General features: G+C 47.3%; 1 protein-coding gene across 38 annotated transcripts in view; it reads right to left on the bottom strand.

Moving 5' to 3' along the window:
• Positions 1-16249, bottom strand: part of Adarb1 (adenosine deaminase, RNA-specific, B1) — a 127403-nt gene that overhangs the window by 19836 nt on the left and 91318 nt on the right. For 11 of the 38 annotated variants that reach the window (NM_001111055.1, XM_087596923.1, XM_087596925.1 and 8 more), the window contains 5 exon segments: positions 4333-4501; positions 5662-5810; positions 6767-6935; positions 10306-10420; positions 14605-15539. In NM_001111055.1, the coding sequence (NP_001104525.1) occupies positions 4333-4501; positions 5662-5810; positions 6767-6935; positions 10306-10420; positions 14605-15539 (1537 nt within the window). 38 annotated transcript variants of the gene reach the window in all.

Below are 16249 nucleotides of genomic sequence, written 5' to 3'. Positions count from 1 at the left end.
TTCTACAGGAGGAGCAAGTGGCCTCTGCCCAGCACATCCATTCAGATCTGCAACAGCCCCTTTGTCTTAGACAGTAGCGGGAAGTCAGTGCTCGAACAGTGCAGACAGACAGTCTTAAACAGCACCGGGAAGACGTCCTCAAGTATCCCTCATAAATGACGGGGACTTAGGACTTTCTTGGGGACCACCAGCAGTCAGTTCCATCACTAGATCTAAGAAGGAACAGGCAGGAGTCCTTTAGGCTGAAGCATCAGAGGGGTAGACAGCAAAAGAAGCTGGGTAGAAACGTGAGGAGGCTCTCCCGCAAAGGTAACTTTAGGCTGGAGAGACAGCTCTGCAGTTGAGAGCACTCACTCGGGACAGGAGCTCAGGTCCCAGCTCTCACGTCAGTGCTCACGACCTCTTGTAACTCTACCTCCAGGGGATCCAATGCCCTTTCCTGGCCTCGGAGTCACCGTCAAGTTTATAGTCTTCCTTCATACAGATACACATACACACTCATAAGTGAAAATAAATGTTAAATATTAACTATTATATACAATAAGTACAGGTTTTAATATGCTTATAATTAAATAAAATAGTATTTATTTATTTATTTAATTGTCATTTGTTTACTTATTTATTTATTTATTTTTCTTTTTTTCTTTTTTCGGAGCTGGGGACCGAACCCAGGGCCTTGCGGTTGCTAGGCAAGCGCTCTACCGCTGAGCTAAACCCCCAACCCCTACTTATTTATTTTTAGACAGGGTCTCACTATGCAATTCAGCTTTGAACGAAGGATTCTCCTACTTCAGCCTACTGACAGCTGGGATTGGGTATACACCACCATACCTGGCTTGTAATTTTCATTAACTGAATTTAAATAAATTTGACTACAGATCTATGTAAGTGGGTATAAAATATACAAAGACGTAATCTGTGCTACGTGAGAGAGTGTGAGGGCGTGAAGCTAGAAAGGAGGAGTTTTCGTACATATCTGAAGTCACATCACTGTCAGTCTAAAACAGAATGCTATGATGTTACGATGCTTTATGTGATCAGAATCATAAGCTCCAGGGTGCAGAGATGGCTCGGAGTTTAAGAGGTACTGCTGTTCTAGAAAGCCTAAGAATGGTTCCCAGCATCCACATCTAGGGGCTCACAACTGCCTGTAACTCCAGCTCCAGCTGTATTCAACATCTTCACACACACCTGCACAGACATGCACACACATACACACACACACGCACAGAGGCACACATGCACAAAGGCACACACACACACACAGAGGCACACACACACAGCACACACACACAGCACACACACACATACACAGAGGCACACATATATACACAGAGGCATACATACACACAGAGGCACACACACCCACTCACACACACACACAGAGGCACACACACACAGCACACACACACAGCACACACACACATACACAGAGGCACACATATATACACAGAGGCATACATACACACAGAGGCACACACACCCACTCACACACACACAGAGGCACACACACACAGCACACACACACATACACAGAGGCACACATATATACACAGAGGCATACATACACACAGAGGCACACACACCCACTCACACACACACAGAGGCACACACACACACACACATACATACACACACAGAGGCACACACAAACAGAGGCATGCACACATACCCACACCCACACACATATACATATTTAAACAAAAACCTTAAAGCCACAAAGGAAGCTCTGTAGCAAATAAAAAAAAATGATATTCCTATGAGGCTATTTTAAAAGGCAGTAAGAGAGCAAACCAGTAAATCAATAAAAGGAGAAATAAAATTACACTCACACAGAAATAACAAGGTGAGCCTTCCCTACCCAGACTGTTTTAACTGTTAATGGACGAGACTTCCCTGATGAATGAGAGTGACAAACGGGTTAATAACATAAGGGTGAATTCTATCTTAGGAGATTTACTTCAGCGCGGAGGACACGGGTATTGCTGAAAGTGAGTGGATGAGAGACGATTCCTGCAAGAAAACCAAGTGAGCAGGAATAATTAGATAACAGAGATTTTTAAATTAAACTCTCGGAAGAGACAAAAGATAGAATATGATGATAAAGGGCTCAATTTACCAGCAAGACAACACATCGACGGGCCAGCAAAGTAGCTCAATGGGCGAGGGCTCTACAACCTGAGCTGACCCCTGGGATCCACAAAGTAGAAGGAGAGAATCAACTTCTGCGAGTAGTCCTCTGACTTCCTCATGCACCGCCTGCCAGACAGACACACAAGGGTGCAAAATGGCAACGGCATCAGACAGCAAGCCACAGAACAACTTCTGGATATGTGAGGCCTCGAGGAGGAATGGACGGCAGCAGAATAAGGTTAGGGAATGCCAACACCCACTTTGGCTATACCCGTGTCAGAAGGAAGAGCGAAGTGGAAGCAATAGCTTTAGAACACTGTAGACCGTCTGGGCCTGACACACAGAACACCCCACCATCATAGTGACAGATGCACAGGCTTCCCAAGTGCATCGAGAACATTCTCAAGGGCAGACCACACATCAGCCTCAAAACAAACTTTACAGAACTCAAGAAAAATTAAAGCGTACAAGTATCTTTCTATAGAGTAAAGGTATAAATTGGTATAAAAATGCAGATTGAAAAATTAAACATATGGAAATGAAATGCCATGCTCCGAAGGCACCAGCAAACCAAAGTCTCAGGAGAACTTACAATGCATGAAAATAAAAGCGAACACACAATGCATGAAAATAAAGGCGAACACACAAAAGCAAAGTCTTATGCAATCTCCAGAAGCCCAGAAAGCAAACAACTCAGAGAAAAAAAAGAATGAGGTTTAAGGGTCCTGCTGGCTGATTGTAAAGATATCAAAATAGTTTAAATGGCTAGTAATCAAAGCACTGTGATCCTGGCTTACAAATGTACAGTGCAACAGAATAGAAGGGACTGTCTACAGACAAGCTGTCATACGTACGCACGCACATACACACACACACACACACACACACACACACACAGAGTCAGACACACAGAGACAGACACACACAGAGACAGACGGACAAACACACAGACAGACACACAGACACACAGAGACACACACACACAGACACAGACAGACAGGCACACACACACACACACACACACACACACACACACACACACACACCCCATCTGGACAACAGGAAGAATAAACATTGCACAGCAGGCACAGACAGCAGTCCACTCAACCTGGAGGTTTGAAGGAGCATGTAAGCTTTATGTAAGCTGTGGGTTTCAGCTAGGTATGCTCAATTGGTCCAAAATCTCAAACACTCCTGGTCCTCATTTTTCTTCTCTTTAGCTAGGCATTGCCCAACTTGCACCATGCTTAGGAAGAATGGTCCAAGGCACAGGTATGATGAACCCAGCTCCCTATGAAATCCGCTTCAGAGAAAAACCGGGGCAAAGTGCTCATGACAGTTGAAAAGATGAGTGGTTCTACGTGATGACTAGGTTTCATGCTATACTGTGAGATGTGTCTCCCTGAGCTTGTTAGGACATATCGGGTTGGGCATGTGACTCGTCTGATGTGAAGGAGACAAAAGGCACACGCACGCTATGTCTATGTCAACTCCAAACCTTCTGGGTGGCCAGTCAATCCAGAACTGCTTACCCTGGTGCTACAGGGTCGTGTTCTGAAGGGAGAGGCTTGATTTTATACACGTTGACTTACGTTAGCTGAAACAGAGAGAGAAGAGCTGCTGGAGCTTGTACTGGCACCTGAGGAAAGAGATTTCTAAAATCTGACCTGGATCTAAGCTCCCAAGAGAAGCGGCTTCCCAGGCACGTGATAACTAGAGCACTGTGTTCACCGAGCTCTCTCCCCGGCCTGGGATGCCTCACGTCGTTCTAGCTGGTAAAGATCCATTACCACAGTGTTAACTGATGGGCACAGCAAGGGTGGACACTGTGTTCTCCGCTGACAAGGAGACACTTGTGTGTTTTCCTCAGGGAGTAATTCTGTAAAACACAGCCTGTAGAATGCCCAACACCATCAGCTTTGCCCTGATACCGATGTTGAAAAAGACATAATAAAAGGCAAGATGAATGTCTGGAAGGAAGCAAGTGACGTGGGAATGAACACTGGAGTGTCCTGTGCCATGGTCTTCCTTGTCCCTCCAGATAACCCCAGAAGCACCTGAGGAGGACCTTAGTCCCTAGAGAACTAACTCTTACAGCAGCTGAGCAGGGCTGAGGTAGAGCACAAGTGAATCTGAGTGGAGTGGGAAAGGGCTTGTGCCAATCGCACAGTGTATGGTGAGGGCGGCCCGTGGCCTTACCGTGCTATCTTGTCACTGCAGGACATGGTGAGCAGCCGTTCCCCCTGCAGCACCCCATCCCAGGTCTGGATGCTGGCATTTGAGCGCACAGGGATTGTCCCCTCGCCAGATTCTATTTTAGTCCGCAGCTGTCCCCTTGCTTTGCGATTCGGATGTCTATCAGCCGGTTCTAGAAGAAAGAGAGGGTTCGAAACCCACAGGCAATAAAACAGATAACACACTGAAAAGCACATCTAACATACCAGACTTTAAAGTGTCATTTATAGATATGTATGCAAGCACTTACAAAAACACATCCCAGTAAATATATAAATAAATATATAAATATATAAAATTGAACTGAAAAGACACGATACACGGCACACTTATGAACGTGGGAAAAGGTGGTTTACGTTTACATCGGCTGAGATGATGCTCTCATTAATGAGTGGAAACAAATGGAGAAAGATGCTGAGATTTGCTAATTCTGGGTAACAAAGTGCTTGTGACATGTTACTCTTTGTATTTTCATCTCTTCAAAATTCAATACGGAAGTCAATCCATTGGGAATGTGCACAGATACTCCCAGTGATTAGCAGTGAGGAATATGAACATGGGTGACTCTAAGTTTTTATTATTATTATTATTATTATTATTATTATTATTTTGAAAATAGTAATTATTTACAGTGAGCATCACTGTTTTCTTTCTTTTTTTTTTTTAAGATTTATTCATTTATTTTATGTACAGCATTCTGCCTGCATATGTGACTGCAGGTCAGAAGAGGGCATCGGATCCCATTACAGATGGTTGTGAGCCACCATGTGGTTGCTGGGAATTGAACTCATGACCTCTGGAAGAGCAGTCAGTGCTCTAACCACTGAGCCATCTCTCCAGCCCATCACTGTTTTCAAAACCCAGGAAATCCATTTGGAAGACCTGGTGGTTGGCATGAGAGTAGGGATTTACTATGAACTGTCATCGAGTTGCAGTGCTAGGGTGGCTCCCAGAGGATGGAAGAGAGGACACTAGGGGCCGCCCCACCTGTGTCCCCCTCACCGTTCACACACTCACCAGTCAGACTCACTGCAAACACAGGGATCGCTTAGCACTTTCCTCCTAGAGCTGACATTTTTCACTCATTAATATTCTTTAACTAAATCGGGAAGAAGGAATTTATGCTTCTACGGGGACTCTTATCAAAACCATACCCAAGGCTGAAATTTTAAAGAAATCAAAAACTTAAAAAAAAAAGAACTGAAGAGGAACACAGATGTGGATGCGTTCTAACACTACAGTATATTATGTTTTCTTAGAAACCTGTCAGCTGGTGGGAGTCTGGCGCCATACCCTCTAGCACGGGCTCATGGGGAGAGAATATTCTGGCGTCTCCGCAGGGTGAGGTGCTGATGTACAGGTGGAACTGCACGGTATCCTTCAGCCGGAACCCACCCCGCTCTGACTTCTGAAATATGGACTTTTTCTGGTCTTCTTTGTTACTGCAAGGGAAAAGTTACAAGCGTGGCAGTTAAAGGTCTACGGGTTCAGACTGACATCAGGGGCCGGGGCTTTCAGTGGGGAGAGGCAGGTTTCTGGAGACGATATCCTGCTATGTACACCAGGTCGGCCTCGGAACGTGGGATTCTGCTGCCTCAGCTCCCTCTTCCTGCCGGGATTTACAACTGTGCACCGCCTTGTCTGGCTTGAACTGGAATCATTGTTACCCATGCTTATGGTAACATTTATAGTATAGGTCCATTCAGTGATCAATATGTCATCAACTGGGAGTGAGTGTTCCTCCTCGGGTGTGATTACAAGGTAGAAAGACCTCAGGAAGATACTGCACTGTCAAGGAAAGCCGGCAGGTGCAAGATCAGTTTTGCCCATGCCCAGTGACCGAAAGACATCTTTTCTTTTTGGTTTGTTTGACTTATTTTGTGGCTTCCCCCCACTCCTTTTCATGACATGGTTTCCCTGTGTAGCTCTGGCTGTCCACAAATAGCTCTGTAGACCGGTCTGGCTTCGAACTCGCAGAGATCCACCTCCCCTGCCTCCCAGGGCTGGGGTTAAAGGTGTGCACCGCCACCTGCCAGCTAGGAAGACAGATTTATATTTACAGTGCATGAGACAAAAGACAGCATCTGAAATATGGACTTGAATTTACGACTATGCGGTGTTTCTGTGTCTATGTCTTATGTAAGTATGCGTGTGTGTGTGTGTGTGTGTGTGTGTGTGTGTGTGTGTGTGTGTGTGTGAGTTAGTCCGCTCTAGTTCAGGACTGAGCATCCTGGGAGAGTGGGACCCACTCAGACAGCATCACAGGACAGCAAGGCTGGGCTCAGCCTCCCTCAGGTTTCAGTCCCGAGGATTCCTCAAAGGGAGCAAAGGTGAGGCAATGCTTTCTGACAGAAAGTATCTTAAATAGCTTCCTTGGCTGGTTCGCGCCTAGACTTACTTTAAGTAAAGCTCGAGCTGTGCGTATAGAAACCTGAGCAGGGACCTTCGGGAGATTATCTCTGCGTGGCAGTCATTGAGAGCCAGGCCACGGTCACTCATGTATTCGCCGTTGATGCACTTCGTCCCTGTCGAAACACTTATCACCTTGGCATCTTTGACATCTGTACCTGAAAGACAGGAGAGTGACTGGCAGCCAGTGATCCGTCCTGATTGACATGTGCTCTGGACCACTCAGGGTCAGCTGGACACTCGACAGAAAGAGCCTCTCCCAGAGGCTGTCTGCACCAATTCCAGGAAGCTACTTCCTCATCCTGTAGTCTACACCCTAAACTTAATGTGGCCATTTCCACTGGCATCCATGGGTGCAGTCTACACCCTAAACTTAATGTGGCCATTTCCACTGGCACGCATGGGTGTTTGAACATTCACCCTTGACTACAGGTACGAAGTTCTATACATAACTACTACCTGGCCTGGAATTCGTCCTGAAGTAAAATATTAAGGAGGACAAACGACTTACAGGCTCAAGAGTACCAGAAAACAGAGTCAGCTTCCATTGTTTTATTAGTAATCTTTCTCACTTTCCTACACCAAGAATGAGATCATACACAATGTGACCTACGGAGAGGGAATGTCATGATTAAATCCTGTGAAGCAGGTCACTGACCCAGACATGCTACAGTGACCTGAATACGGAAGGGGATGTGTTTCTGTGGGAGAACATATACCCAGCATGTGTGAGGCCGTAGGATTTATCCCTAGGAGGACAACCACCACCACCGCCACCACCACCGCCACCGCCACCAGTAGCAGCAGCAGCAGCAGCAGCAGCAGCAGCAGCAGCAGCAGCAGCAGCAGCAGCAGCAGCAGCAGAATCAACAAACCAATCCTGAGTATGGCCTCAAAGCAGACTCACAATGATGGAGACAGATGTGTGCTACATGTTGTGAGAGTTAGTATTCCTGTCAACCTGATGCTCTGGAATCATGTAGGAGATAAATCTCTGGGCATTATCTGCAAGGGGTTATTTAGGCCAGGCTGGCCTTTGGGAATACCTCTGAGAGATTTTCTTGATTAGCCTAGCTGAAATGGGAAGACCTGCCCACTGTGGGCAGCACCATTCCCTGAGCTACATAGGAGCTAAACAAGACACTCTTCTCTATTTCTCGACCACAGATGTGATGTGATCAGCTGCCTCAAGCTCTTGCCAGGTGACTTTCCTGCCCTGACGGACTTCTCAAACTATAAGCTGAAATGACTCCACCTGAGCTGTTTTTATCATGGCATTTGATTATAGCAACAGGAAAAGAACTAAGACACAGCTATGTGGGAGGCACTGTGCCAGGAGTGTTAGGGAATCTTCCTCACCGCTTAGCCTCACAGTGTCCTCTGAGAGCTTTGTTTCCATTTTGAAGAAAAGAACTGCAGCTAGCAGGGATCAATAACCTTCCTGAGGCCATTCAACCAGTGAGAGCACTGAACCTATGGGCCCAGTTCCAGTTCACTGGCTTTAGACACACATTTGGTCAGAAAAAGATACAAAATGCTAGTAGTTAAACTTTTCTGTTTTCTGTAACAGAATTCCTGGGAGAGCAGTTTAAAGGGGGAATTTATTTATTTACTCACAATTAGAAGTTTTACTCTGTTGTGGCAAAATGGGACAGAACAGCCTAACTCACGGTGGCTGGAGGCACAGAGGATACATGCGTTCAAAGAGGCCTTCTCCTCTTTGCCTTTTTATTCCCCGGTCCCCTTGCCTATAGCATAGTTCCGTCCACATTCAGGCTGCCCTTCGCCACCCAGGCCCCTCTGGAAAATCCCTCACGGACACACCTAGGCATTTCTCAAATCAATCAAGATTAGCTATCCTAAGTCCACTGGGAGTCAGCCCAACAGCCAAACACATCCTAAAACAACTTTCATCCTTGGTCTCCAAAAGGATATTAATGAAACGTGCCTTTAGTTATCCTCAAAGTGTGTCATAATCTTAACAGTCCCAAATCCAATGTCTACTGAGACTCACGGCAGAAAGCTTAGCTGTGAGCCCTGTAACAATTAAAGCACATTTTACACATTCCTAACACGCAGTGCTAACAAACCTCCCACTTGGAATGGGAAGAACAGGGGACTAGCAAACTGTAGATGAGCCTTTTGCTACAGTGTAACCTAAATTTCCAGCACGCTCTGGGTCCCCATCTGGAACCTTCCATGTGTCCTCATTCTTGGTCAGCCTGGTCTTCCGAGCCCCACAGAATCACTCACTAAGATGAGCTTACGCACTCTAGGGCCTCTTTGGCCCACATCTCCAACGGTTCCACAATTCCTCCCACAAGCCACTTCCAAAAGGCTTTTCCGAACCACACCATCTATCAGTCACAGCAACAACCCCACTGATGTCCCAGATGGCACCAAGTTCCTGTCATGTTTGTCACTGGTATGACAAATTCGTGAGGAAACTCTGGGATCTTTCTTCTTACTTTGGCTGTGTTTCTGTTTTCAGTCCATTGTGGTGGGAGGGTGTGGCATAACAGGTCAGATATGATGGTGACCAGGAGAGGGGTGTATTTATGAGTGTGTGAGGGTGGGGTGTGGGGGTGAGGGAAGGGAGAGGAGAAGAGAGAGAGGATGGGAATGAATATGCTTAGACTAATGGGCTTCCCCATCCTCTGAACCACTGGCCTATGGGATGCCGCCGGACACATCTGGGTGGGTCTTCCAGCCTTGCTGCTTTCTGGAATGCCCTCAGAGCCTCATCTATGAGGTGAGCTTTACCACTTTCCAGAGTTTCAGATTTGACAAGAGTTCCTCTGCTCTCCATAGAAATCACTCTGCTGTGGCAGCAGTGACACTTATCGAGCAGAAAAGGTCTATGCTTTAACAGAAGTCAGAGATCATAATGTGTTGTTTCCAGAGTACACCAGGTCAAAATGGTGTCACATGGTAATACAGTATGCTTTCTCCAAAGGAAAAGGACACGTTAAAAAGTTGAACTTTTGGGGGGCTAAAGAGATGGCGCCCACTGCTCATACAAAGGATTCAGGTTTAGTTCCCAGCACCCACACACCCACACGGCAGCTGACAAACATCTGTAACTCCAGTACCAAGGGAAATCTGATGCCTTCTTCTGGCCTCTGAGGGCACTGTGTGTATCATACATATAGACAAGGCACGCACGCATGTGCACACACACACACACACACACACACACACACACACAAATCCTTTTTTAAAAAAAACTGAACATTTTGAAGAAAAAGAGTTTTGTTTTGTGTACGTTGTTTTGTTTTGGGGGTGGGGGGTTGCTGGGGTTGACCTTAGGAACCTCACTGGCAAAACACGTGTTTTACCAGTTAAGCTGTGTTCCCAGCTCTAAGGAGGAAAGAATGGCTTCCACAGACAGTTCCTATATTTGTATATGACAGATGCATAAACACAGAAAGAATAAAGGGGAGCTTTCTGTTTGGCATCACAAGGTTGAGGGCATTATGCTTTTCAAACCTGACAGCAGACAGCTTGAACAGAGTGCTCGATGCTTACCTGTGGTCATCACTACTCCAGAGAGCACTTTTCTTCGTGCGTGAGGGGAGGAAAAGTTGTCTGTCAGGTCACTGAACTTACCCAGGACCAGGCGTGAGACAGCATCTGCCAATACCTGGTGGAGAGCAGAGACCAAATTTAGGGCCAGGGGTGGAGCCGGTCTCCCAGTGCCAACATGTGCTGTCTAATTCAAAGACTCTTACAGACCCACTTCTACTCTAGAAAACCCACACGGGCACATCCAGCAAGTGCGCGCGCATGCGCGCGCACACGCACAATGGCAGTGGGCAGAGACAAAAGTCATCAGTGGCCCCTGTGCCTGATGACTAACGCAACTATGGCATAACTTATGGGTGTGACCAACCACTTTGAAATTGAATTGGAGGCCTACTCCACAGATTCAATTCATGCCTGGCCCTGTACACCTGGTCCAAAGCCCACGGCTAGGAAGCTCATAGCCATTTGAGAGGAACCGTTGCTCATGTTCTGCTAAAGACATGCTGTCGAGCCGCTCTGTGAATATTTGTTTAGACTTAAGGACCAGTGCTGCTGTCATCTGAGAGGCACGCCTTTGTGTGGCCTGCACTGCTGAGTGTAGAGGGTGATGACAGGTAAGGTGATAGGGATGAGTACCTGGTAAATGCTGAGCCCCAGACAGACTAAGGGAACACTGGAGAAGGGACGGACAACTGTAGAGACAGAGGTGTGATAAGGGAGGAACACCGTTTTTCAGGATGCGACATGGCGGCTGCACCCACTGCCTTGCCTTAGGGAGAGCATTAGTGGCTACCTGCCCAAGGCATGCAAACATGGCTAGGCTCTGTCTACCAACATTCTATTACGGATAGGTGTATTGCTGTCTTTTCTCATTGCTGTGATAAAATACTCTAGCAAAGGCAGCATAAGGGAGACAGGGTTTATTTAGCTCACAGAGAAGTCATAGCAGGAAGAGCTTGTGAGAACTGGCCGCATTATATCCACAGTCAAGAGCAGAGGGCAAGGAAGTAATGCATGTATTCTAGTGCTTGGTTTGTTTTTTCTATGATTAGACCATCTAGGGCTCCCTGGTAGGGAAAGGGTTTTCTCCCCTCATTAATTAATATAATCAAGATACTCCCCATCCCCAGACATGCCCTACACCAACCTACATATAGACAGCTCTTCGATAAGACTGCCTTCCCAGGTGACTCTACATTGTGATCACAGTATTGAGGGAGGGCGTGGTTTTGTGGCTCCCTAAAGAACCATGGGAAGTTAACGGTTGCTGGGGTAGAGGGAGTCATTTTCCTTGGTGCTGCAGCTACTAGTAAATGCCCTTCCTCAAATAAAGAACCCCTCACCTACGCCCACGGAAGCAACCCCAGTTAGACATAGTGGGTCACACACAAAGAGAAGAAGCCATGAAGGTAGGAGGGGAGCTTGTTGTTAAGAAGGAGTTCAGCGAGAGTGGGCAGGCATAAGAGAGGATACTGGGAAAAAAGAAATGATAATATATATATATATATATGAAATTGTGAAAGAATGGATTTTTAAAATATAAGTTTTAAAGGTTTTTATTTCATATAAGGGTATGCTCCAAGTGACTTTCCTGCAGAAGCCTGAGCCTGTGAATCTTGAGCCAGGCACCTATGGGATATATACCATGAGGCACAGGCAACTGAAGGATGTGTGTAGCTCTGACTCTCCCAGAAGGACTGATGGACCCATGTGTCTGGGGCTGTACACAACAAAAGAATAAGATCCTAATTGCAGCGGAGCACAGCGGCCTGCGCCTTTAATCCCAGCACTTGGGAGGCAGAGACAGGTGGATGGATCTTTGTGAGTTCATGTTCAACCTGGTCTATATTGAGAGTTCCAAGGCAGCCAGAACTACTTATCTCAAACAAGTAAATAAGTAAACAAACAAACAAACAATAGAATGAAATATCCTACATCCCAACCACTTACCTTCAACGACATGAACAAGGGGGAGGACCTGCTTTATACTGATGCTATACACTACCCTGGCATGCCTGCTGGAGCAGAGAACCACAGTTGTGGTATGGCCAACACTATCTGACTTTAGCCCCACCCCACTCTTGAATCATCAGGAAGGCAGACAGTTCTCAGGTCAGGGATGCTGGGCCCAAGCCCTTTAAGAAGTATTTCAGGGGAAAAGCAAGAACTTACATCCTTCCTGGATCACAGGGCGTGATCCTCCCACCCCCACCTCTGATACATAGCCACTCGGGTTGGTCCTGGAAGTCCCCTCAGAGAAGGCCTTACTGTTTCCATCCTTCGTGGTGCATACATTTCTGAGCTACCCTGGGCAGTGCTGGTTATGTTTCTGAGCAGAGGTGTGAGGAGGATACTGTTTCCAGACAATGGCTCCAAATCAGAGGTCCAGAAATCGATGCTCGACCTCTTCAGGACCCAGCGGTAAGCAGCATAAAGAGGTGGAGAGGGGCCCAGCCTACCTCACCATGACTAGGCCACTTGCCTCCCAGGTCAGGAGCTCAGTCCTTCCATACAAAGCCACGGAGGCGGCCAGTTAAGAAGGCAGGGCTAGCCTGCTGTCGTGTCTTGAGCCTTTAATCTCAGCACTGCCTGAGGCAGCAGATCTCTGTAAGCTTCAGACCAGCTTGCTCTACATAGAGAGTTCCAGGACCATCAGGGGTAGATAGAGAGACTACCCTGTCTCAAAACCAAACGACAAAACAGAAAGCAGGGTTGAGACCACCTGCCCCAGACCATCTGTCCGCTATCCCTCTACGGCATCTGAAATAGTTTCAGTGGTCTGGCAGTCATTGTCAACGTCAAGGGAAGACAAGTCACATCAGATGGTATGTTGAACTTGGGTCAAAAGATTTTAGCAAATCTACACCTGGAAATTGAGTCACTTGGGATCTAGGACCATTGGCTTGTAAAATAACCACTGAACCAGTTGGTTACTCTGGAGGGATGTTAACAGGGACTAATAGGAAACAAATACTTGTTTGTCACAGGATATCAGTAAGACACTAAGTCCACTCCTGAGATGCACTTGACTGCTTTAGGCAAAGCAGAACAAATCTTTTCAAACCAAGATTTGGATTTAACCCCAGCACTCGGGAGGGAGAGGCAGATGGGTCTCTGTGAGTTCAAGGCCAGCCTTGTCTACATAGCAACGTTCAGTCTAGACAGGGTTTATAATGAGACCTTGCCTTAAAAAGAAAACAGTAAATTAAAACCAAGAACTATGGTCACCTCAACTCTAGCTGTGACAGGCCAGAGAGAAAGGGCCTCACCTGAGGCCCAGGAGAATGGCTTTCCTATCCACCACATTTTCTAACTTATTAACTTAACTGCTTCCACCCTAAAGAACATTTTGACAAAAAGGGCTTAAGACAGAAGACTGAAAAACAGACGCATGAAATCAGCATTCCCAGGACCCAGCACAGCCAATGATCTGGGACCTGGTGAGGACTGAAGTCCCTTTCCCTTCTTCCTCCTTCAGAGACCCATCCTGAGCTACCCTAAATTTCCCCTTCTTTTTTTTTTTTTAATTCTTTTTTTCAGAGCTGGGGGCCGAACCCAGGGCCTTGCACTTACTAGGCAAGTGCTCTACCACTGAGCTAAATCCCCAACCCTAAATTTCTCCTTCTTTACTGTGAGTTTTCTATGAGGACACAAACTTGAGTGGCTGTCCCCATCCAGTTGGAGCAGGGAGAAGCCCACAGAGGTGCCACATAGGAAATCTGGCATGTAGAGATGCCTAGCCACTGGCCAGTTCTAAAGTGTTTATGAAATAGCTCCCCCCGCCACACCCCCTGCCCTGCCAGCAGCTCCCCACTGCTCTAGGGTAGTGCTTTATCTAAATCCTGACCCTAATGGGGACTTCAGCGGCAGACTGGCCAGCAGCCCTTAATTCTGGGCATGAGTTCTCTATGCAGATTCAAGGAATGACCTGTCGAACAGAGGCAAAACTCCAGCATTTGGGCCCCCTGCCCCTTCCCCAGCAAAGGCTTGTTGTGGGGTGAGGGTCTCTTTGGGGGATGGTTCAATGGAAAGGGAATTGTGACTGTCCTGGTGAGGTTCCTGAGGTATCCCTGCTGTATTATCATGACCCTAGCCAGCATCAGGAGACTAACTCAGATTCTCAGTGACCAAGTGACCATGGAAACTGAGGCAGAGTTACTCTATAGCCGGACTTACCTGCAACTGCTCCTGCTCAGGGCTTAGTAACATAAGGCATCAAAACCAAAAGTGAAGACTAAAGGCTGCTTGGAAACGTCATTAAGGGCAGCGGCCACTCATCGGCAAGCACACATTTCTCCTCACCTGTGGCAAATGCAACTGGAGACCCTCACTGAGGACAGGCTGGCGAGATGGTGTTTGGTCCAAGTGCAAATTGAAGACAGTAGCCAAGGCAGACTGTGCAGCCCGGGCCTTGGCAAGCTTCTTGTTTCTCCCTGAGCCCTCAAAGAACTGGCCATCTACCACCACGGACATGACAAAGCTCTTGGCGTGGCTCTCCCCACTCTCGGAGAGGAAGTCATACTTCAGCCCTGGGCGCAGCTCATTCAAGATCATCACGGGGTTCTTCCCACTTGGGGGTGGGAATGGTGGTGGGATGGGCAGAGGAGGCTGGGTAAGGCTGGCAGGCACTGGGGAGGCTGACAGGCTAACGTCTCCGCTTGAGCTGAAGGAGTCATCCCCATTGGAGCCTACGTAGAAGGGTGGCTCCGACTTGTCTGGAGTCTCAAAGCCATTGAAGAGCGTGTCGGGGAAGTCCGCCTGGTCAGACGTGAAGTCTGTGTTCACAGAGAGGGTCCTTCCCATGGCCAGGTGGGCCTCAGAGGCGTTGGGAAACTGGACAAAAGACCGCAGGGCCTTTTCAGCAGCATGCAGCTTTGCCTTCTTCTTTGTAGGGCCGGAGCCTTCAAAGACCTGCCCGTTTACCTCCACAGACATGACAAACAGAGGTGCGTGCACGGGTCCTGTCTGGGACAGCAGCATGTACTGTAAGCCCGGTTTGATCTCGTTGAGCTGCATCAGGGCATTCTTGGGTAGAACAGGCCCTGGCGTTTTCCTTCGCTTCTTCAGGCGGTACTTGGAGTGGCCATTGCTGCCCTCCTCCAGGGGCCGCTTCCTGCTGGTGCTCCCACCACCCCCGTTGGAGAGCGGAATACCCTCGCCAGGCCCGGGTGTGCTGCTGTCCTTGGGGGGCATGTTGTCCAGATTGCGGTTTTCTTTAACATCAGTGCTGCTGGAACCTGTGGTGCCCAGAAAGAGTAACTTACAACGCCTTCGTTGCAGGATCTTGTAAATGCAAAATTTATAGATTCCTTTATCTCTTTGTAGCTGGGTAAGTGATGTGTGTGTGCATATTTCCTTCCTCAACGCGAATGTGAGGAGCCATACGCTGACCAGAGATACAAGTGTTGGGGGCTGGAACCCACTCTGAGATTTTCTTTTTTAAATTAACGGACCTATTGCCTCTCCTACTTAGTTCATCGATGTCTTCTGCACGAGAAGATAAACATTTTAAACTATTTTCTCTGTCAAGGGCATCCTAAATCTTTCTAGCTTATCAGGATGTTACGTGTTAGGCTAATCCACAAGACTCACACTAAGTCTGATGAGGTGGCCTGTGAGTTCACCAGCACATGGGCATTTCCCTCAGCCTGAGCTTCCTTCACAAGGTTACTGACCTTAGCAGACAGCAGTTTTTAAGCTTAAGCACTTCTCGGGAGAGGAGGTGCCGTTTAGAAACCTGTATTCCCGACTGACTTGGCTCTTGAGGTTCCAAACACCTGATCGACACATGATAATTTGGTTTAGTTTATGAATCGATCATAGAAAAACTGCTCACGTAACAAGGTAAAGCACTGTGACTTTATGGAACTTAGTTCTGAAGAATAATGCAGCGGCCATTGAGGACTTTTCATTCCATTTCAGCACTACTGGCTTCCGATTCTTCAAT

Source organism: Rattus norvegicus, chromosome 20 (assembly GCF_021556685.1).
Source record: "Rattus norvegicus strain SHRSP/BbbUtx chromosome 20, alternate assembly SHRSP_T2T, whole genome shotgun sequence".
Classification (NCBI taxonomy): Eukaryota; Metazoa; Chordata; class Mammalia; order Rodentia; family Muridae; genus Rattus; species Rattus norvegicus.
This window is presented reverse-complemented; position numbering and strand designations above follow the sequence as displayed.